The sequence below is a fragment of the Protopterus annectens genome, chromosome 13.part0 (genome assembly GCF_019279795.1).
Source record: "Protopterus annectens isolate FY-2018-M chromosome 13.part0, PAN1.0, whole genome shotgun sequence".
Classification (NCBI taxonomy): Eukaryota; Metazoa; Chordata; order Ceratodontiformes; family Protopteridae; genus Protopterus; species Protopterus annectens.
Window position 1 is genome coordinate 738,598,023 of NC_056747.1, and position 23,512 is coordinate 738,621,534.

Consider the following 23,512-nt stretch of genomic DNA (forward strand, 5'->3'; position numbering starts at 1 on the left):
TGGTTGACATGTAGCTCAAATTTTAAGTTATTGTCGATAGTGACACCTAGTAGTTTTGTAGAATGGTCTGGTGAGATTATTGTGCCATCCTTTGCTTTGATTGTAAAGTTAATGGCGCTAGACCTTTGTGTTGGTAGGAATAGCAGCATTTTAGTCTTTTTGGGATTCAGTATCAGGCGACGATTGGAAAGCCAGTTTTCTATTGTGTTAAAGGTAGTCTGGGTAGTTAACTGTAACTCTGTAGGGGATGTTCCTGAGCAAATCAGTGCAGAGTCATCTGCATATTGGATACAGCTGACATTAGGTATGACCGTGTTCAAATCATTGATGAAGATAGAGAATAACAGTGGGCCTAATATAGATCCTTGTGGTACTCCCAGGGTGTTCGGTAACAGGGTAGAGAGTTTGGTCTGCCATAGTACAGCCTGTTTTCTACCACTTGGGTAGGAATTAAACCATTGAAGGGCTTTGGGATCTAGACAGTGATTGTAGGGTGTTGATTAATAGTTGGTGATCCACCATATCGAAAGCTTTGGACAGATCCAAAAATAGAGCTGAGGAAATATGGTTATTGTTACGATGGAAATTTATGGTATTGGAAAAGACTAGTAGGGCTGAGGTAGTGCTATGGTGAGGTCTGAAGCCATGCTGGGTATCTGCCATTAGGTGGTTGTTAATTAGGTGTTGCATGAACTGTTTTTGAATACATTTTTCCATTATCTTTGCTAGAGGAGAGAGTATAGCTATAGGCCTGTAATTGGAGAGCTCAGTAGAACTACCTCCTTTATGAAGAGGGATTACATAGGATATCTTCCAGATATCAGGAATTTTTGCTTCTGTTAAAGTGCGATTGATAAGTAATGACACTGGGTAGGCAATGGCGTCAGCTGATATTTGCAGGTATTCAGCTGATTAAGGTGCAGATAAGTGATGTAGCAACAGGTTGAAAGCTAAATGAGGGTTGATTTATAAGGGTGGAGCTATCTAGGCTATGGGAACTAAGAGGCAGTTGGTTGGCTAGGGCTTGGATTGTCTCAGTAAAGAATCGGTTTAAACTGTCAGAGACTGCTTCTGATGGTTTATCGGTAAAGGCATCTGGGACAGGGGTAGTAGAATGACCAGGGTGTAGAAGGTTATTTAACCCAGCCCAGAACTTCTGAGGGTGATTTTGATTTTCTTTTGTAGTTTGCGGTAGTATTGTTTTTTGTCAAGTAGTATGTGTTTTTAACCCAGCCCAGAACTTCTGAGGGTGATTTTGATTTTCTGTTTGTAGTTTGCGGTAGTATTGTTTTTTGTCAAGTAGTATGTGTTTTTTAGTTTCATTCCTAAGTTGCCTGTATTTAATTTGATCATGTGGAAGTTTAGTAGTTCGCCATAAAGCCCTAGCTTTATTTCTGAGATTAAATTTGAGCCTGGTCTCTTTTGAAAGCCAAGGTGCAGCTATTGCCTTAGTTTTCTTTGAGTGAGTAGGGACATGAAAGTAAAGAATCTCAAGGAATTTTTTGTTAAAATACAATACTGCTTCTTCTAAGGGAAGATGTTTTAGTATAGACCAATTGCAAGAATTTAATTCTAGTTGGAATTTGGTTGTCAAATTTTCTTTTATTTCTGACAATTCTTAGTAAGGGTTGTTTGGGATTGGTTACTTTGTGCTTAATTATATATGTGAGATGGTGATCACTTAGACTATCAGGGAGGGTTCCAAATGTATACAGGTTAGGGTGACTATTAATAAGTACCCAATCAAGTATACTTTCTTTCTGGTTGGGTGTGCCTGTCCTAGTTGGGGTGTTAATAACTTGCGTGAATGAGTGCAGGTTAATATGGGTGGTAGGGGATTCTAAAGAACAGGTGGTCCAATCTATATTAAAGTCTCCGAGAAGTAAGGTTTCTTGAGGTTAGTGGCTAGATATCCAGTGTAAGGTGTCTTCAAGTGTAGCTATATTATTACCTGGGGGAATGTACATACAAATTATATAAATGCATTTACTATTGTTAAGTTGCAGTTTGGTGGTTAGAATCTCTAAGTTGTTAATCTGAGGTGGTTGTATGACATCCGTAGATACAATCAACTCAGATTTGTAGAGTATGGCTACCCCACCCCCTTTTCTGGAAGTACGGTCCCACCTGTGTATATTATACCCAGGGAGTAGTATTTCATTATCAGTAGTAGTAGGTTTTAACCATGTTTCAGATAGGCTCAGAATCTCAGGGGTAGATCAGCAATGAGTGCATGAAGTTCATGCACCTTGTTATTGATGCTTCTGATGTTAAGATGACAGGTTAGGAGAGAATTGGGTGGCCGGGAGATTGTAGGGTTGAGGCTTAGGTTTGTGGTAGAGGGAGAGTACATGCCTGAGTTGGTAGGGCCAGGATTGGGGTGTATATCCCCATCAAGTAATAGACTAAGTCTAAGCTTGGAGACAAGTTTCAGGAATTTATCTACAATTTTATAGTAATGTTTGAGTTTAGGACTAATTTTCCTGGTGTAGGTGTATGGGGATTGAGAGCATGCTGTTAGATGCACCCAAGTGCTATGGATGTGATAAAAGTTAGGATGTTTAGCTTCTGGAGTGTTAGTGTGGGCCTTTGAGGCTAGGAATCCTAAGAGAGGTTGGGTTTCATATAATGTTAGGAGGTATGGGACTAATAGGGTAGGTAGTAGAATGGAGTACCACATATCTAAAGAGATGATGAACTAAGTACCTAGAAGTGCACTATCAGATGATAGTGTGAAGGGAACTATAATGAAAGAGAGAGGGAAACAGCTGGGAATAATTAAATTAGCAGAAGGTGATAGGAGCTAGTACATGTGGGTGTGGCTTAGTGGCAATAAATTTAGAGGTAGTGAGGGCGGGTGGGATTTGGGGGCAGGGAGGGGAGCAGAGAGAGCCTGAGCATAGCGAGGGCGAATGGAGCGGGGCTATAGCAGTCAGAACTTGCAGTTCTGTAATAATCATAATTGTTGCTGCAACTGTTTCTCATTAGATTCTTTACTTCTCCACTGGACTGAAAATTGTGTGGTGTAGGCGTTAGTTTTTTGAAAGTATATTGGGGACTAGTGTCAGGTATGACATCAGATCTCCCTGTCTCAGGAATATAGGCCTAAGTGCACTTTTTACATTTGCCTTTGTCTTGTTTGTCTAATAATTTGATGGAGTTTTAAATAATCCAAAGATATAAGATATAGGAGATAGGACTCATCTTAACTATAGCAAATCTGTACCCACTATGCTCTGTGGGAATTCTAGACCTGGGCATGCTGGCATTTCATAGGATCATAGGAAGTTACTAAGCTATTGGCCCTGAGGCCCTTACAAGTCTAGCAAAGAATTTAGCCCATGTTCCAAGTCAGCACTCGATGCCCCTGTCCAGCAGAGAGACAGGTGGAATCCCAGGGGTGTGTTTTCTGTTCCCCATCCAGTTATCAAGGTTGCCCTTAAAAAGGGTTAATGAGGTACTTTGCTTGACGTGGAGAGGGAGTCTGTTCCACAGAAGGGGCAGTCTCTGGGACACAAATCTGTCCCGCTAACAAGTCCTGTTGATGGCATAGACCAGGTTGAGGTTGCACATGTGGCTAACTCTTGTGGAGCTTGACTTGCAGATATGCAGCAAGTCCCATCAAGGTGGGGTCTGAGATTGCTTTGTATGCTAGACAGAGGTCACCTCTGAGGAGTCTGTTTGAGACTGAGTAGAGGGACAGGGCTTTTACCCTATCTGTGTAGGGTAGATGTTTGAGGCCCTGGGTTCTCCTGGTGAGGAACCTCTGTGGTCTCTCCAGCTGCTGCATGTGCTTTGTGAGGTACATGCCAAAAGGAGCATTGTAGTCGATAATGGGTCTTGTAAGGGAAGAATACAGGGATGTTATGACGTCCTTGTCCCTGGATGAGATACCGTACTAATGAGGTTGGGCCATGTAGAAATCTTTCCTTACAACAGAGGCAGTATGGTGGTTAAAAGTCAGTTTGCTATCAGCCCGAGTGCCCAAGTCCCTCACAACTGATTGCATGCTTAGGACCTTGTTAGTAGTGTCTTTCGGCTTTTCCCGGTTAGGGGTTGCCACAGCAGAACTCCGGTCTGCTAATGATTGGCAGTGGATTTTTACAGTGCCGAGTTGCCAGCCCAACCTTCAAAGAAGGCACACCCATTCACGCACACACCTACCTGCATATCTTTACCATCACTTAATCGCGGGGAGGACATGCAGACTCCACACAGAAGGCACTCCAGCCGAGAATTGAACGGGAGAACCTCTTGATATGAGGTGACAACGCTAACCACTGCACCACCGTGGCCGTATGCTTAGAACCTTGTTATTAATGTGATCATTTGTGGGGACATCACTCTCCCAAATGCGATGATGCATTTTTTGGCATTCAGTTTAAGGCCGTGTTTCTGGCACCCGTCATTTGTTTGAGTGAGACCCTCTTGGAGAATGTCCATATCACTAGGGGAATTGATGACGGAAGCCAGCTTGCAATCATCTGCAAACCTCATCAGCCATAGACCACTGGTTTTGGCCTGCACCTCAGAAAACTATATCCCAAACAACAGAGGCCGCAAGACTGATTCCTGGATTACACCAGTCGTTATGGGTCTACTGCTTGAGGTTCCTTCCCCCTATTTTGACTGTGTGGGTTCTATCAGTGAGACAGTTTGCTACCCATCTGGTAACACATAGATTGATGCCTAGTTGAGAGAGTTTATCTATTATACCGAAGTGGGGAGTAGTATCGAAGGCTTTGGCCAGGTCGAGGTGTAGGCGGTGTGCACCATCTTCCCCTCGTCCATGGAATTGGTGACTGTCTCAAAGAAGTCGACCATATTTAACAGGCATGACCTCCCATTGACGAAACCAAACTGTGTGGGATCGAGTGTTTGGGGGTTGCCAATGCTCTTGTTAATGAGGTCCGTAATAATCTGTTCCATGGTCGTGCAGATCAGGCTAGTTAGGCTGATGAGTCTGTAATTTCCTGGATCGGAGGATGCTCCACCTTTGTGCAAAGTGATGACAGCGGCCGTCCTCCACTCAGCTGGGACAAAGCCGGTACTCTGGCTTTGGTTGAATAGGGTGCCTAATGGTGCTGCAAGTTCCTGCTTGAGTTCATGTAAGATGCAATATGGGATGTTATCGGGTCCCATGAAGGCTGTAGTTTTTGCCTTTGAGAGGGCAGTGATGACTTGCTCCCTAGAGATAAGGGGAGGGGGAGCAGGTGCTGGGGATGTCCTGATTTACTGATAGGGGGGTACAGAGGGGTGACGTTTTCACTGAACCTGTCTGCCAGCAGGTTGGCTATATCTACAGTATTTGTGTATGTGGTGTCCTTGACCACCAGTTCTGAGTGCTTCCTTTGAGACTGCAGATGTATGTGAAGGCAGCCTTATGATGGTCTTTAGCAGATATGGGCAGTTTGGACTCTGTTTACTTTGGAGGATTTCAGTTGTGCTCTTATTTGCTTGTTCAGGCTAAGGAGAGATTACTTCCAATTGAGCACCTGCTCCTTCTTGGTCCTGGGTGATATTTTTTCTTTTTATTATAGAGTTTATTTATTGCAGATGTCCACCAGACAGGTTTACTCTTCCTTGAGGAGGAGGATTTTGTCCTGTCAGGTATTCCTGATTCGATGCAGCTGTATAACATGCTCATATAGTACTTTGGTGTAGGTTTGGACATGTGTGCCAGTCCCTATGGAGGGGGAGAGGGAAGTGAAGCTGTTTTTACCTTCCCCCCGAGGTTGTAATCAGCTTTGGAGAAGTTTTTTTGTTTGACCCTAGCTGGTGGGGGGGGGGGGGTTCTCGGCCATATGAAATTCACGTTTTAAAACTTTGATTATCTGAAGGGAACCCATGTGGTCTGTATTTGGTTGGCAATGGACTTCGCATATATTTTTGCCTCTGGGGTCTCTCTTGTTATGGGTATGTTTTTGTTGAGGACCTCTGCATATGTGGGTGTGTGTTGTGTAGGTGTGGTAGTGGTTGAGGTGTAGTGTTTGTGTTAACCTCAGTGCCAGATATACTGGCTTGTGAGGAAGAGAGCATAGACTCTATGTTCTTAATGTAATTGCGTCATTCACAAATTGTGTTCCTAGTTGGTAGTAGTAAAGAGTTGTCCATGTACTTGAGGCAGTTGGTACACTGTCTCAGGATGCCCATGTCAACCAAAGTGGCAGGAGAAAACGTAGAAAACTGGCCATCCATATTTGTCAGAATCTGAGGGAGACAGGCCTGAGAGAGCTAAGGGGGTAAATGGTGGAAGGTCTAAGAGGAGTATTGTTAGGTGATCAACACACAGGGAAAATTTGTAGCTGGAATACCTTGCATTGGCTGAAAACCACTGCAGCTGTAGTGGGTGACGTGCAGACAAGCCCAAACCAACTCAAACATGGAGTTTAAATACCACAAAAAATAGAATATTCTACTAATACAGAAATCTAGCCAATCCTGCTTTCTTTACCAATCAGCTTGTGCCAGACAAGGTCCAGGCAGCCCTGCTACTATCACTAGCAAAGAATATAGGCCCCTACAAACACAAGATGGCTGCCAGAAACACAGAAGGCAAAAACAAATAGCTCTGGATGCAGCAAACCTGTGTCCAGACTATGCTACTCAATTTAAGGGTTAAGAACATAGAACTCACAAAAAAGCACATTTTAACTAATTATTCTTCAACATGGAAAACATTGCAAACTATTATTTTTCTAAATGAAAATAAAATAATTAATTGTATATTAAGTGAGCAAAATAATAGGATGGCTGTTAATATTCAATATAATATAACAAGACCAACAAACTTAAATTATATAAATAATATTTACAATTTATTCAGAAGATTTATATACTAACCCGGATATTAAGATTTGGCTCGACTTGATAATACCTTTTAGCCCTACAAAGAATTTCTTCAATAAAATTCATAATGTTATTTTAACTAGATGGGAGGGGGGAAAACTTCACTTGTTGGCAACATTGTATAGAGAATCAAGTAGTATTAGACATTCAATAAATTCAAAATAAATATGACATTCCATCAGCAGATTGGTAGATAAAAGCATATTATCAAATGTTAAGGATCTTAATAGTAAAATTATTAATTCTCCTTATAAAACTAGTCCATATTTGAAAAGTCTGTTATCTGAAGTTATTTACGACAATTATAATTGGACAAATCTAATTTTCAAAATTATATAAAATATTGATAACATATAAAACTAATCCTAATACAAGATATTGGAATTTCATAGCAAAAGGATGCCACACTAATCTATCAACTCAAACAAATCTTTTATGTTCTGTTAACATTTAATTTACAAGTATGGAAAATATTTACATGGAAATATATTCACAGGACATTTATTACACCTGATAAACTAGCCAAATTCAATTCACTTGATAAATCCAATTGTTGGAGATGTTCTTTAAACTGTAAACTGATTGGTCTCATATATTTTTGATTGTATTAATATAAAACAATTCTGTGAAGAAATTACTATTTTTCTCCAAGCTATATTCATAGATACCTTTATTTTAACCAAATCTTTAGTCCTCTTAAATGTTAGTGATACTATTGGAATGAATAAAAAAGATCTATACCTACTTTGGGCCATACTAGCTGTGGCAAGTGGAAGTCTTCACAAGAACGTACTCTGGAAGAATTGTTGAGATTGATAGAAGAAACAGTGACATTAGAAATCAAGGTGAAGGAATCGAGAGTTTCACCTAAAACATGGACAAACAATCCTTGGGAAAAAATTTTAACTCTTATTGAGACATTAAAAATGAACCCTAAATAATTAATGTGTAACTTTATACTTTATTAATTGAATATTATAAATTTTTGTTACTAATTTCATATATTTTATTAATTTTTTCCCTCCTTTGTTTAGGTCAGTTGTACATAGTGTATATAAAGGTTTATAATACTTGTTTACTGATGATTGTATTGTTAAACATTATATTATTTGGAAAATAAAAAAAAGATTTGAAAAAAAAAAGATTGAGTTACAAAAACAGAACTCATAGTATGAAAAATAACAGTTAAACAGTAATGAAATGCAGTTAATCAGTAACTTGCTTTAAAACAGTGTAAATGTGATAAATTAGCTCACAATCACAACAGTAAAAAAAAACCTTAAATAAAGCAACAATTCAGTAGAATAGTGTCATCCAGTTTAATCAGGCTACCGACAAGCAGTAACAAATGTGGCAAACTAAATGAAGATGAACACCTAAGCCAAGTAGCAAATTGAAGTTGGAAGATACACAATTTTTTAAGTAGAAAATGAGGAGACAGAAGATAATTCAAGGTTAAGAAGCTAAAGGTGTGGGCCTTCACAATTGATCACACTGTACTCGGTACATTGAGCTGATGCAATGGGTGGGCCTGATCTCACTGTACTCAGTGGAATGACCTGATGCACTGGGACTGGGAGGAGTGCCCAATATCCAATTTATATTAGAAGCGGGCAACTCAAAAGCCACCAAGCTTTAAAGGGCAACAATGGGATTATGATATTAAATGATCAATTTCTCTGTCCTTTTTCTCCCTGTTTACTGTCCTTCATATGAATAAACAATACAGTATTTAAAATATTTTAAATTGGCTGTTTCTCTCAACTAGAACAGTACCTTACTGTACTGTGGTAATTTCACTTTCAAAAAACTTTTATCCTGCCCTGGAAAAGCTTGCTGCATTCTCCAATTCATTGATATCATCAAGGCCAATGAATATAGGTAGTTTTCTGGCCAATCCCCTCCCCAAACTGACATCACCATGACCGTCCTAAAAACCCACCCAAGCTGTGATGTCACGGCTCCCTGGTCCTTCCCCTACCCATACAGAAAGTAAAGGCTAGAACAAGGAAAACAGTCCATGAGTCAAGTCTCCTTTTGTGAGCTGTCAATGACAGCAGGTAACAGCTCAAATTACCCTTAGTACTTTGACAGCTAGGGAAGTTAGGTGTGAAAGGGGGATGGGAGAGAAGTCAAACTAGTACAATTCAGGCTTCACAAACACCTGCAATTTGGTCATTCTAAAAAGAAGCAGCAGTAAAAAGCACTTTGAAAGTCTGTTCTTTGGCATTTGCACTGTTTCTGTTTTAAGTAGTCATTGAACAGCATAAAATGTTACTTAAAAGTGACTGAAAGACAGCAGTGTATGCATGTAAAATCAATGCAGTGACAGGAGCTTTAGGAAGAAGTAGGCCTACGTGATTTTTTTTACAGACAAGCACTGCATTGTGGGATACCTAGAGGCAGAGTAAACAATCAGAATTATTTCGATGCCAGACCCCATGTGCTCATACTCGGAAATTACATATAAAAATATTTAAAAATCTGTAAATAGTCCCAGAGTGGTGTTAAAATGTAGGAAACACCAAACCATGATGAAATAAACATGTTTTTCTGAGTCTGTGGATGTGGTTCTCCCTTAAGACCACAGCAATAGTTGGGAGCATGGGTGGGGATACAAACTCAGAACAGAGGTAAGGATTTAATTCAGTAAGCCTAAAAAATGGTTGCACAGTTTAAACAGATATTCAGCAAATATTGTTTTAGTTAATCAGAAGTGCAGAAAGCAGTTGAAAATAAGCACTTGTTTCTTTTTTTCTTGGTCTTCTTATTGTGGTATATGCATTGCTTCGCTCAGAGCTTTGATGTTCTTGCAAAAACATTATTTCTGTTTCTTTATACTTCCCAGATGGGGTTTTGTGTATCCTTTAAAGCAGTGGTTTTCTTATTTGAGTGAGACCTGTAATTTTCTCAGATTTCCATATTAAGCTAATATAACTATAAATAATCACCATTGTTTATAGTTAAAATTGCTTGCTATTCATGTTATGATATACCTATTTATGTTCTACTTTATATAATGGATTAACTCATCTTGTGCATTCCAATGTACTTGTGCTTTTTTTTTCTTTTCTTTATATCAAAGTCATTTGTACTGCAATTTCCCCTTCCCAGGGCCGAGATTGATATTAGTCCTATATCATCAGTGGTCTACCCTGGTTAGCAAATGTTAAAATAGATAAGTAAATGAATAAATAAAAGCCTTGGCTGCACCTTACTGTTTCCCTGAGAGAAGATGAGGCTGAATTTCTTTCCTTGCTGTTTTTTTCTGAAGCCATACTTTTATTGAAACATGTTTTATTAGTTGCATCTGTAATTCTGTATTAGTACACCTCTGGAATTATTTTTACTTTTTCTTCTTTCATTGTTAACTGCAGTGTAACTGAAATAATGTATCTAGTAGTCCTTTAAGCTTCTTTGGTAAATACACTTTATTCAGCATACCTGCTGCATGTAGTTCTTCACTTCATCCAAAGACATGCATCTGGAGCATTTCTCCCCTGGCATCCACTGAAAATGGGCTCTGTCCCAGTCGGACTTTCCTAGTAAACAAATGTTGAATAAATAAAAAATTGTATATCACTTTTAGATCATATATAGTTTACATTCTGTAGAGTCTCAGCAGTGCCTTGTACAAGGAGTTTACAGAAATGTTTTGAAAGGGTTTGTGATCTGTATCCACCTGAACTCTTTGCCGTAAGCATATTTATTGAACTTTCACATCTGTAGTCTGTTGCTCACAGTTCCGTTTTTGTGAATTGTCTTTTGTATATCAGTAAATTCCATTGAACATCTCATCTGTTCTTTTGTAGGCTTCACAGTTTCTCTACTTTTTTACTGCTATCTAAGTGCAGTACTTCTAGCTTGTTTACATCATAGTGTTTTAAAATGGAGCATCTGTGATGAATTTCTTAAACATTTGAAAACCCTTTTGCTTTCCACTACCTTTCCCCAAGCTACTGTAACTTGCCCTAAAAGCTTTTTTAAAGGTATAATTATTTCAGATATGTTTGGCACAGACTTTGCAATGTAGTGTAAAAGTCCAGCAAACTGCTGTAATACCTGTTAATTTTCTAGCCGTGACATTTACGGAGTAGAAGTCTAGAATCATAGAAACAATACTAGGTAAGTTATCACAAGGACCATAAGGTGTCCAGCCATATGCAGCTTTAAGTAGATAATAAAAGTCCTTGGAACACTGTTTGAGCACTTTAGCGTTTACCTCCCAAATCAAGTAGGACAATACTTAATATCCCATATCATCTGTCTACCTATTCAGTAATCAAGGCTTAACCTTGATGTAAGTTAGGTAGTACTCTTTGATATGTAGTACTGAAAATTTCATAGGTTGGGAGTACATTAAGTTCCTGTCTCTCCAGTGAGTAATTTGTTAGTGTAAACATGGGTCCCTAGTGCAGATGTTTATAGCCTGATTTTGCTGAGAAATCAAAGGTCAGTTGGGACTGGATATTCCAAGACTCAGTGAATTAAATCACTGGAGACTTTCTAGTTTAGCACTATGCTTGGATGTTTACATACTAAAGTGGGCATTGCTTTCAATGATATAATCTCCTTGCATCTTTGGGGTATTCCCTTTGAAATTAACTGGGCCTGATGAGGGATTTGCTAACTTTGGAGGAAACAATGGTTGAATGAGAGGGTTATACATTTAAGTGGCCAGTTCTCTTATGCCCATTTCTGTGTAAAGAGGAGTACCATTTAGTCAAAGTAAACTTTGTCACTTCGATTCAAACAAGTATATCCCAAGCAAAATTGTTTCTTCAGGCTTAATGTGCATACAAAAACATAGACTCCATTTAACATGACAATAATGCACAAAATTCTATAAACACAGACAAACAACAATAATAAATACTTGCATTATTGCACTGATTTGACAGATAGTCACTCATTACTAGGTTATTAGCTTATTTTCACAGGGGAAAAATGCACTTAAGAGACTGATTTAAGACCTAAGTTTATATTGTGCAGTAAGACAGTTCAGTTTGATTACTGCTGACTTTGCTATCTGGGTGCGGGTAAGACCATGTTACATATTGTGCTATAGTGACTTTTCAGTATTGTTGGGTTACTGACTTAATGTCCAGTGTGAAGGGTACTGTTCCTAGAGTTCAGTAACGTGATGGATAGTAGAAAGAAGCTGTTTCTGAATCTCCTGGTTTTGCAGAATAAAGAATGAGGTGGGAAATGTTTTTTTGCCAAACACTACTGTGCTGCACTTTTTGCATTTAACTTTAGACTGCTTTTGTGGGGCAACATAAAATAGGAACATTTCTGATATGACTTTTCTTCAACATTTCTATAAACATTTCGCAGAGGTAGAATTTTGCTGCTTCACTTTTGTCTTTAATATTTAGACATGTACTTCTGCTATTAAAGATGCTTCTAGCAGCAGTAGGCCATGATATTGAATACTGTTGCTCTGTATCAGCTTGATGAATACAATTCTGCTGCACTGACAGGAACAAGCTAAATAATAGGGCTTGCCCCTGCAAATAAAAGATTTTTTGTGTGTTTTTGTAGGTTTTTCAGCCCATTTTCTTAAAAATTTTCGATAAACGGTAAGATGTAAAAATGATCTTCAAAGTCTCATAGTTAAACCTGACCAAGGAGACCACTGAGAAGCTAGCTGTATCACTCCATATTAGTGGAAGAATGAGTGTCCACATTAAGTTCTTGCATTTTCTTTTCTGATGAGAATATTTTGGTGCAGTAGTGAAATAGCTACAAGCATAGAGTAAGTACTACTGTTAGTGACATCATTAAAAAGCTAATGTCCCATTCATTGCCATTCTGACTTTGACTCCTTGTTAGGTAGGTATTGTATGTTAGAGTTGCAGGTGGATTTTATTTATTTGCTGTTTTGTAACCAGGTTGGTGGACTGGCCTGCTTATCTTTTTCAGCTACACCTTGGGGTTAAAGATCAAGAACAGGCAGCAGTATTACAGAATCACAGTAATGTTACACAGAATCAGATCTTGGTCAAATGGAGCCCTAGGCTGGGTAATGGATCGGGGCCCCTTTACACACACACACACACACACACACACACACACACACACGCACAGCAGCTGTCATTTAAGGTACGGTGGAGGAGAAAAATAACACATTGCAGACAATGTGTTCCATAGATATTTAAACAATCCTTTTTTCAGCAGGATGCATGTAAAGCTGGAACAATGCACTGTGTGCTGGTTGCCATACAAGGGAAGATGATGTAAGGCTGGTAGAAAGCATGTAATGCAAAATTACCAAAGTAAAGGAAAGTAAGAACGTGAATGTGTATGCATTAAAAGATGGAGTATAGCATGGGAGGAGAGATACAGTTTTGGATTCACCTAATTGTTTGGAGTTAGCTGGACAGACCGATGGGTAAGGAAGTGGACATGGGAGGCAGCTAAAAAGGGAGTAGTTCCAGACTGACTTGTGGAAAAAAATAACATTTTCCCAGAGGGTGGTGGTGGTAGAGCCAAGGGATGTATTTCTTTAGGGAATAGGATGCTGTTGGTATTCACAGGAGTACAAATATTGGGGAGGAGAGCAAGAAAAATAGGATAAGTGTAAAAGAAGAGCAGCTGCACATGGCTAGCAGCAACACTTGGACAGACTCTGTAGACCATATGTCTTTTGCATCATCGTAAGTATTGTTTATACTTTTTGAGTTGAATACATTCAGAATGGAGGGATGTACACTGTATGTGAGGTGCTGTTAAGAATGACAGTAAAGTGTAATGGGTTAACGTTGCCTTTCCTGTTCGAACATGCAATTGATTTCTTAATCTCTTTCACAGGTGGATTTGTTAAAGAATAAAGGTCTCTTACTGGCTCTTACAGTGGAACTAACAGAGGGCTTTGTCAATGGGAAAAAACTGAAAGTAAAATCAAGGTTGAAGAAGCCAGAGAACTCAGCAGACTGCCCGAAGAAAATTCTGAAAGTTCCTGCAGCAAATGCTGCAGAGAGGTTTGCACATGAGGGTAAGCTAGTGGTTGACTCCGAAAGCAGCTCCTTTAAGCTTAACAGTGATACAGATGAAGAACTGCGAAATGTGCTACCAACTTCAGGCTCAGCAGAGTATGATTCAAAACTCAATACAGCATCACAAGATCTGGCTCTATCTAAGCGTCTGAAGAGCATGAAAGGGTGGCCTTACTTTCGAGAAGTCTTCATGTTATCAGCTATAAATGGGGATGAGGTGGAGACACTAAAGGTAAGCAGGAGTGCTGAATCTAGACTGTGCATATTCTTCTTTGCTGTTTGTTCTTTTAAGTTTCTTGGCTATAGGACCTCCAAATTCTTATGTAAAAGTGTACTAGTAAATCAAACCATTCACCTGTTTCTTACTTTTACTACTTCATGTGAAGCCATGGAGTGAAATTTTCTCTTGGTTAACAGAGCTGGCTGTGAAAAGTTGCACAGGATAATATGCAGTTGTGGAGCAGTTTCTGAGTTTGTTCATTTCTGATGTATACTTTGTATCAGTTCAATGAAATTATTGTAAAGGTTGTTTCTCTGTTCACCCTTTTTTTGAATCACAAGAACACATTCTCGCGTGTCATGCAGTATTAGTGTAACGTATATAATACATATTGCTGTACCTTTTGATACACAGAGAAAATTGTTTTCATTCTAACATTTGACCACTTATGCTTCGTTATGGAAACTGTGTAACACATCAGATGTACTTTACATCGAGATGCCCTGGTATTGGTGACATTTACATACTTCATTAATAAGCAGAACAACACAGTGTAATATAGGGGATCATCCTCAGTAGGGCTGCCTGCCACTGGCTGTGACTCTTCAGTGCAGTCTGCAGTTTTGCATCTTTGTCAGAATCCTGTACGTACATACATATACACATATATATATATATATATGTATGTATATATATATATATATATATATATATATATATATATATATATATATATATATATATATATATGTTTGTGTGTGTGTGTATATATATATATATATATATATATATATATATATATATATATATATATATGGGTCTATTGTACAAGTTTGAAAATACACTTCTTTGAACTCACACAGTAGACCCTGGGTTACGCCAAAGTGCACTTTCGTGAAACCCGCTTCAGCGAACGGGCTACTACTGATTTTAGTGCAATAGTTACGGATCTTAGGGTTAGGGTGTGGGTTATGGTAAGGGGGTAGCTAGTAGGGCTATCCCCTTACCATGACCCGTGCCCTAACCCCAAGGTAAATGACTACCACACTACAGTGGATGGTAGCCTGTCCTCCACTGTGGTGCGGTAGTCACGGACCTTAGGGTTAGAGTGTGGGTCATGGTAAGGGGATAGCTAGTAGGGCTATCCCCTTACCATGACCTGTGCCCTAACCCTAAGGTCCGTAACTACCGCACCACAGTTGAGGACATAGCATGTTTTCCTGCTGTCCTCCACTGTGATACGATCCGTTCATAGAAGCTGAGTTCTCGAAAGTGCACTTTCGTGTAACTGAGCAGTCTACTGCTCTTTTTCGAATACGTGGTAGTCGATGAAAAGCAGTAGACCCATAGATATATGTATATAGGTGTGTGTGTGTGTGTGTGTGTGTGTGTGTGTGTGTGTGTGTGTGTACATATATATATATATATATATATATATATATATATATATATATATATATATATATACATACATACATACATATACACATATACACACACACACAGTGGGGTCTGTGTTCCTCAGTGATGTTATATACTGGATATAGTATGCAGAACTTTCTTGTAGCCACAATGATGCCACTGCAATGATGTTTTCACAGTGCATTAATGAACAGAAGGATGCAGTACTATGTCAGAGACAATCCTTTGTGTTTTAAAGCAGAGTTTACCTTTCTTATCCTTCAGAAAATTCTACATTTTTGGGAACACATGCTTCTGCACCATTGTATGCAGTGAGGTCACTTTCCGTGCGAGAAATGCCTAATTTTGTAGAGCACAAATTATTTTCTGATACTCGCATATTTCATGTCTCCGTCCTGACTCTTACTTTAATATTGCAAGAGTTAGACTTTTGTATAGTATCTATGGTCATTGCAAGAAGAAACCCTTAAAAGCATTCATGTAGCTACTGATGATGGGAAAGGAGCCTTAATTATCAGTGATTCAATCTGGCCACTCATAGAAATAGGAAAGAGAAGGTTCTGGACTGTTCCCTTACCTGGAAGTGTTTTTGAAAAATGCTAGCCATGAGAATTGGGGCCTTTATGTAACTAAAGTTCTTTCCTACAGCACCATTGAAAATCAAAAAAAAAAGAGAGAGGTGCATACATCAGTAGTAGCCTCTGAAGGTAACACTATTCTAGGTATAGCTTAAGTCTCTGTTTCACTTTTCCACCCTCCGATAACAAGCACTTGAGTTCACATCAGTTATCATCGTTGGAGAGGTGCAGACTCTCCCCTCGTAGACACCTTATGTGTGGCGTCTCAAGTGTAAGCATTACCCATCCCCTGTGTCTACAGTAGAATGCCATGATGAGACAAATCCTTGGGATTAGCCCACTGAGTCATCTAGCTGTAGTATAGGGACAGAGGACTTTTCTTCACTGTCCTACCCCCTGTCAAGTCCTGCTGGACTTGTGTTCTAGACTGAAGAGGCATCAGTGAGTCTTCCCACATCAAGTCTGTGTTTCTGGCCCTAAGACTTCAGGCAGTTTGAGGCTTGGTGGCACTGTCTGTCTGCAAGGGTGAAATCTAAAGGAATACAGCTTGATGGCAGCACCAGGCTGAGAGCATGCATATAAAATCTCTGCATGATGAAGGGATTCTCATCTAGATCAAGGGAGGTCATAGTCTCCCTATACTCATCACTCATCAGACCAATGATTGAGTACAATGCCCCATTCGGAATGTATCTGACCCGACACTTGCAGCAGCTGGAGAGGCCACAAAAGTTCCTCACCAAAAGGATAAAGGGTCTCAAACATCTGTCCTATGCTGCCCGACTGAAAGAACTCCAGCTCTATTCAGTCGCTTACCGCTTGCTCAGAGGTGACCTTTGCCTAACATACAAGGCCATGTCAAACCCAGATTTGATGAATATGCTTCACCTCAAAAATCTAGATCCGTCAGAGCCACAAGGGCGGAGACTTAAACCTCGACACGGCTATTAATAGGACGTGCTGGAGGGATAGATTCATCACCCAAAGACTCCCTATGCTGTGGAATAAAATCCCGGTATATGTGAGGCAGAGCACCTCGCTGGCCTTGTTCAAGAGAAATCTTGACCAATGGATGGGAGATCGCAGATATACCCCAGGGATTACCTCAGTGTCACTGCTCAACAGAGGCACAGCAAAATAATGGGTATAGTTCCCCATACTAAAGGGGTGGCGTAAGCCACAAAACTATGGGCTAGGCTTGTAAATGCCCTCGGGCAGATAGCCTAGTATGAACCTATGAACCTATAACCTATTACCTGGTACTCATATTGCTTCTCAGCCCTACACAGGTGGTCCCAGTTCCACAAGCATGTCTTTCCTTTGCTGGAGGCATCTCCTTCCCCTTCTTTTTATGTAGAGTAATCAGAGAACCCAGAGTCCTTATTATTGAGCAAGGTAAAGACTTTCCAGTGTTCATCGTAGTCAGTGTTACAGTGCTGAGTCTTGGAACTTCTTTCCATGTAAAAGCCCGTGACTGGCCCGAATACCAGAGTCTTTCACAATCCCCCAGCTAGCAGACATCCTTTGCTATTTGATGTCACGATATCTGTGCTATAAAAGTACATTGGTTGTTGCCATCTTCAAGCAACATTCCTGAGAACTGGGCCCAAAGCCATGGTGGCCTCCAGAAGGGACTCAGGCCTAAAAAGATGCAAGACCAGGGAGCTGCAAAGGTATCTTTCCTGAGTCTGTGATCTCTAAACTGAGTGCGGAGTCAGACAAGAAAATGTCTTTGCCCTCCCACACATCCTTCTCCTTTGGACATTGTTCTTTACACTTCTTTTTTGGGATTATGTCTAGAGAATCAGCAGATGCCTCACTGTGTAAACATGTAGTCCTTCTTGGCTGTAGATGCTGTTGGTGAGATTTGTCCCTTCGCCTAATAGTCTTATTGTTGAACCTAGCACAAAAGGGGCTGTTAGGTTGTGCTGAGGCCTGAAGGAGAACGAGTAGAAATAGTAATCTTTGTGGAGGACTTTGTCAGTAGGGTTAGTGGGTAAGGTCATGCTGCACTTGAACTTCAGACTTTGAGACCTCAATCAAGAAAGATTGATGTAGCTGCCCAATGTACCTTTATACCACAGATGTCTTGATGTTAGATGGCAAAGGACATCTGTCAGGTGGGGGATGGTGAAAGAATGGTATTCAGGCTGGCCACAGGTTTCTGCATGGCAGGAAGTCCCAAGACTCAGTACTACAGCATTGATCTACCCGAACAGCTACAATTATACCAAGTTATCTACACAACTGTACTTTCCTGAAGCTTCTTATGACATGACTTCTTCCTTCTTTGAAGAAACCTTGAGGCTTATGACCCTTCTGTCCTGTTCCTTTTCTGCAGAAACGCTTTAATGATTATCTTGAGGAAGAGAAGCCTTGGGTCACTTTTCCCCAAGGAGTCAGTCATCAAGGATGACATTTTTTCATCCTTGGAAGAGTGTAAGTTCTACTCTAAACTCCTAAGAAGGAGTCAGTCATCAAGGATGACATTTTTTCATCCTTGGAAGAGTGTAAGTTCTACTCTAAACTCCTAAGAAGGTAGGTACTTTCTGTAAGCCCCTGGCTGAATGAAGCGGAGAGCCTGACCAAGCAGCCTCAGCAGACTGCTCTATGGTGTCTTGGGCCTAACAAAGGATCCAGAGACCCTAACATTTTGCCATCTTAGTATCTGATAGAAGTCTAAAGCATTTTACAAGGGTGGGCAGTAGATTCTCTTCAGCTGTGCTGGAATTTAGATCCCTCATCTGTTCTGTCCACGTTGAAGGCATACCTTGTGTATCAGGTTTTGGAAGAATTTTCAACACTGCCTTGAGTCTTTGTTCAAGGAGGAGTTGGTCAGGACATCTTTTGCATCTTATGTGGCTTGCTGGAATTTTGACATTATTGTTGCATGGCTAAAGGAACAGGCACAGGCTTGTGCCTGTGTGAAATAACAGGGCCACGTCCGTCCTTCCTTGGGGAGGAATTCAAGCAGTCTTTTCTTGATGCCCAGTTCTGGGGAGAAGGTTCTTTTTGTTCAGTCATCAGTGAATATTGTACATGACCTCCTGGGGGAGAGAGATAGAGAGCACTCCCCACAGTGGAGGACCTTTGTGAGCCTCTGGTTGCTGTGCTGCCTCTTGATCTCTTAGATGTAGCCATCTCACACAAAAAAAGAAACCATCTTCTGTCACAGATTGAGGGTAGACCCTTATGTTATCCCTCCTTCCCAGTGCAAGCTAATTTACATTGGAGAACAGGTATTCAATACATAGATCACCATTGCAGTAGCCTAAACATATTTGGGTATTACTGCCTACAGCTGGACAAAGTTTTGGGCACCCTCTCCATGCACCAACTGTTAGGAGTCTCCTGTAAAAGGAGAGTTGGAACACAAGGATCTTCAGAGCTTTTTTTAGCTGAAGAGTGTGCACCTTCGACAGTCCCTGTGAAACTATGTTGGCTAGGAATCCTATAGGACTGGGCAGATAAAGTCACCTGTTGAGGAAAACATGCAACTATTTTGCCTTTTCATTAAGTTAACTGATGTTTTGTCAGAACTGTGTTTAGCTAGCAAACTTAAGTTGGACGGGCAGGGCATTTCTAAGGCTGAACTTATTGTGAGGAAAAGTGTCATTTCTGACTATACTTTTTATGTACGGCATTGTTTGTGAGTTTGGAACAGAATAGTATTCTTGTGGGGGACTGTCAATGGTTACTTGACTCAGTACCAATTGTTCAATACCTTACATTTTACTGACTCATTCAGGTTGCCTTTCATACTTTCAGAATCCCTTTCTCGGTTGAACTATGAAATTGCCTTCTTTCCACTCTGTTGCACCCTTCCCCTGCCCACAAAAATAAAAGTTAGAGTCTTTGAGTATTATGCTGAATCCAGTTTTGCCTCAGTCAGTGGTATGTGACACTGCTGTGTCAATTTTGTTATTCCTCAGACCACTCATATTTTTCACCAGACACTCTTGGTTTAGCAGTTGCAGCCACCAAAAATTCGGAGGGATAGCCACATCCTCTGTGGCTGTTGGGATACCATTTTCAGGCAACGGAGAGAGACTGTTGGAGTCATTTGAGGGGACAGGTAAAGGGTCTTCACTTGACAGGAGTGGGCATGTTGAAGATAGACATAATATGCCTGTTAAAGGCCAGTCAGAGTTGAGGGAAAGTGTGCCAAATGAGAACTTCCCAGACTCCTGTCTCCATTTCCATGGACAGGGCTGATTTCTGGAATTTAAAAAAGAACTTATTCCTGCTTTTTCCTTACATTCTGATCCTTTAAACACTCAAAGGAAAATGGTTCTCTCTCTTTCTGACACAGGCTTTCATACATAAGAGCAGACATTAAAGGGAATGGTTGTGTTTCAAAAATTTCTTCACAATCTGAACAATCTGATTCTCAGAAAAGTATATTATCAGATTTGCTTCTTAAAGAGTGATTTTTTTCTGGGACTCTGTCAAAGATAGAGGTTTTTCAGTGGGAATAGAATGAAATTTCTTTGTCAAAGAAAATGTATTAAGCTTTTGTAGAGTTATAGATACTAAAAGTTCCATCTGTCCCTCCTGTCTTGCCCGTTTGAGTGTTTTTTTCCCCCCACTGGCATGACTTTACCTGACAGTCAATCTTCTGTTTCCAAGAAGTCCAGCAGATTGAGGTACCCCAAACACACAAGTACCTGCTTTCTGATCCTAAAACAGATTCAGCAGTTCTGTCGCTACTAAACAGGTTAGCTGCTGCTAACCCTATCCCCTCTTAACATGGAGGAGAAAGCAGTGGATAAGCAGGTGAAGAAAATATATTCTTCTAGTACTTTTAACTTTCAGGATATTATTATGCCAAGCTCATGTGTTAGTTTATACTGCTGTCTTTTGAGAACGTACGGAAGTTAATGGTTAACCTTTATTCTTCTGAGGTAAAGAATTCATTAACTGCTTCTTTGACAGCTATTTGTCTGGTGACCTAAGCATATTTTGAAGTGTATATATGCTACTCAAGTCTTCAGTTTTGAGTAGAATTGTATGGCTCTGTTCTAAATCTGATATTTTAAATTTTCCCTTTAAGGCATTTTGTTTGGCCCTTCTGCAGCTGAGATGCTTAATAAGTGTGATGAAAGGGGAAAATTGATTCAAGGAATGCCCAAGATTCTCAGCCCTCCCTCTTCAGAACAAAGAGTAATTTTCCCTTCTCCTTGGCTTCCTTTTCTAATAAGCAATTTAAGCAGCAAGGAGCTTGTAAACAAGTAATTAAAAAGTAATAGCAAAGAGGCTCTGAAAGCCCTTTCCCAGTTAGCAGGACTCCCCAGGCTTTCTCTGACCGACTACACATGAGGGAAAATACAGTGGCACATCAGATCATTCTGGGCTCAACATCTGCACCCTTTGTCATTTCAGATTCCTATTCTGGGATTTGTAGAGAAGGAAATTGGATGATGGATAGATCAGATAGTTTGCAGTCCTAGTCTTCCATTCTTCCTGCTGACCCCTTTCTAGTCACTCACCACAGACATTTTAAACCTGGCATAAGGAGTAATCTCAATGGTTAAAAGTGCAGGCTCTTTGGAATCCTGTAAACAGAAGCACATAAATGACAAAAAAATGTTGGCAGTGATCAAATGCTCTAAAGGCCTTAAATCATCTCTGGTACCCAGAACCTCTGCTAGTGTATACATATAACACCACAGTGATTTACATAAACGGGGGTTGGAGGTGCCAGAACTTTTCCCTCTGTGCAGACTTGTGTTAGCTACTCAGCTCAGTTTCACTCTTCAGGCTTCATACACCCCGTCAGAGCAAAACCTCATTGCAGATATGGTCAACTGGACCAGAGCAGTCACCCGTGAATGTAAACTTCATCCTTGGGTCTCCAGGAATTGATCCAGCTGTGGGGAACACCTCAAGTATATCTGTTTGTCTCCTTTCAGAACAGACATAATTCTGCTCCAGAAATCCTTGCAAAGAAGCATGGATGACAGATGCTTTCTTATTCGTATGTATGGGAATGTTCCTGTATGCTGTACTACCATTTCCACTGAAATACAAAGTTCGTGTAAAGGTTCGGAAGGACCTTCCAAAAATTGTGGTGGTAACTCTCTTCTCGTCAAGGCAACAGTGGTTCCCCTCCTTTTCAATCTGGCCAAGGGCAGTTTATACGAACTTCTTCACAGACTGCATTTACTTGCACAAGATGGGGTGTTTAATGTATCCTAATCTGCAAATTTTCCAAGTAACTGCTTAGATGATAGAATTTTTATTCCTTTAAGCACCATTTTTCTGGGGACCTGCAACAGGTAATAAAGGAGGCAAGAAAGCCTGTTAGAAATAATGTATGTAGAAGTGGAAGAGGTTTATATTAGTTGGTGCCAGTCATTGAGCCAGGAATCCTCTTCAGCTCTGATTGCCTCTGGTTCTGTATTATCAATGGACTGTCATACTGTTCTGTTAAGGTACATTTGTTAGCCATTGCTATTTGCCTGCCCTTACATCTCCCCTTTCTGTTAATACTCAAGTTGAACGGTTTTTGAAAGGGTGCTGCTTACTTGTCCACTTAGGAGACAGGTGGCTCCTCCATAGGACCTTAACTTTGTGTTTGAAAAACGTAACTGCTTTCATTCGAACTGGCTCATCTGGCTAATTTGTGCATGTTAACATGGAAGATTGTTTTACTTATTGCTTTGACATTTTCTAGCTGTATTAAGTTCTTGTATTGATTTCTTTGAGAACAAATCCTACCTTTATGCTTGAAGTAGTTTCAGAGTTTACTTTAAACCAGACTTGTTCATCTTTCAGTCTTATTTTTCTGATCCATGGAACAAGGGAGAAAGGATTATTCACTCACTGGATGTACACAGGCAGCTCAGGTATAGGAAAGCTGACCAGCTGTTTGTCTCCTATGAAGGTAAGAGAAAAGGGCAGCCAGTGTCAAAACCGACTATTTCCAGATGGTTGTCTCATTCCAATGATTTTACTTTTATTCACAACAGTAACTCACTTCAGGCAGGGTTTCAGCCTATTTTGCATGGATGTTGGCTTCATCAGTGGCTTTCTGGAAAGGGGTCGACTCTGGCAGTATTGTAGTGGCACTGACCTGGTTCTCTACACATACTTTTGTAAAGCATTACAGACTGGCTTCCTTTTCTAGCTCCAGAACAGGCTTTATTAGGACCTTCTCCAGGGGTTCCTGGAGCCTTTGTTATTGACCTCCTCCCTTTTTCTTTCTCATGTAAGCCATGGCAATCTAGTCATATAGCTTAGGCTACTTCAGTGGTGAAACACAAGAAAACCACAGCAGTATCCTGAAGAACGGCTTTATTGCATTAAAATAAAAAGTAAATGCTTTCTTCTTATGTACCAAGACTTCATCAGACAATTTTAAAACAGCCATTTAGACATGTATATATGTATATGCATGTATATGTGTATATATATATATATATATATATATATATATATATATA

At 40.1% G+C, this 23,512-nt stretch overlaps 1 protein-coding gene across 2 annotated transcripts in view; it reads left to right on the forward strand.

Annotated features, from left to right (window-relative positions):
* The window catches only part of ERAL1 (Era like 12S mitochondrial rRNA chaperone 1), a 609,521-nt gene that overhangs the window by 483,089 nt on the left and 102,920 nt on the right, over nucleotides 1-23,512 (forward strand). For both annotated transcript variants that reach the window (XM_044054425.1, XM_044054426.1), the window contains exon 8: nucleotides 13,663-14,079. In XM_044054425.1, coding sequence (XP_043910360.1) covers nucleotides 13,663-14,079 — 417 coding nt within the window. The remainder of the gene's footprint in view (nucleotides 1-13,662; nucleotides 14,080-23,512) is intronic.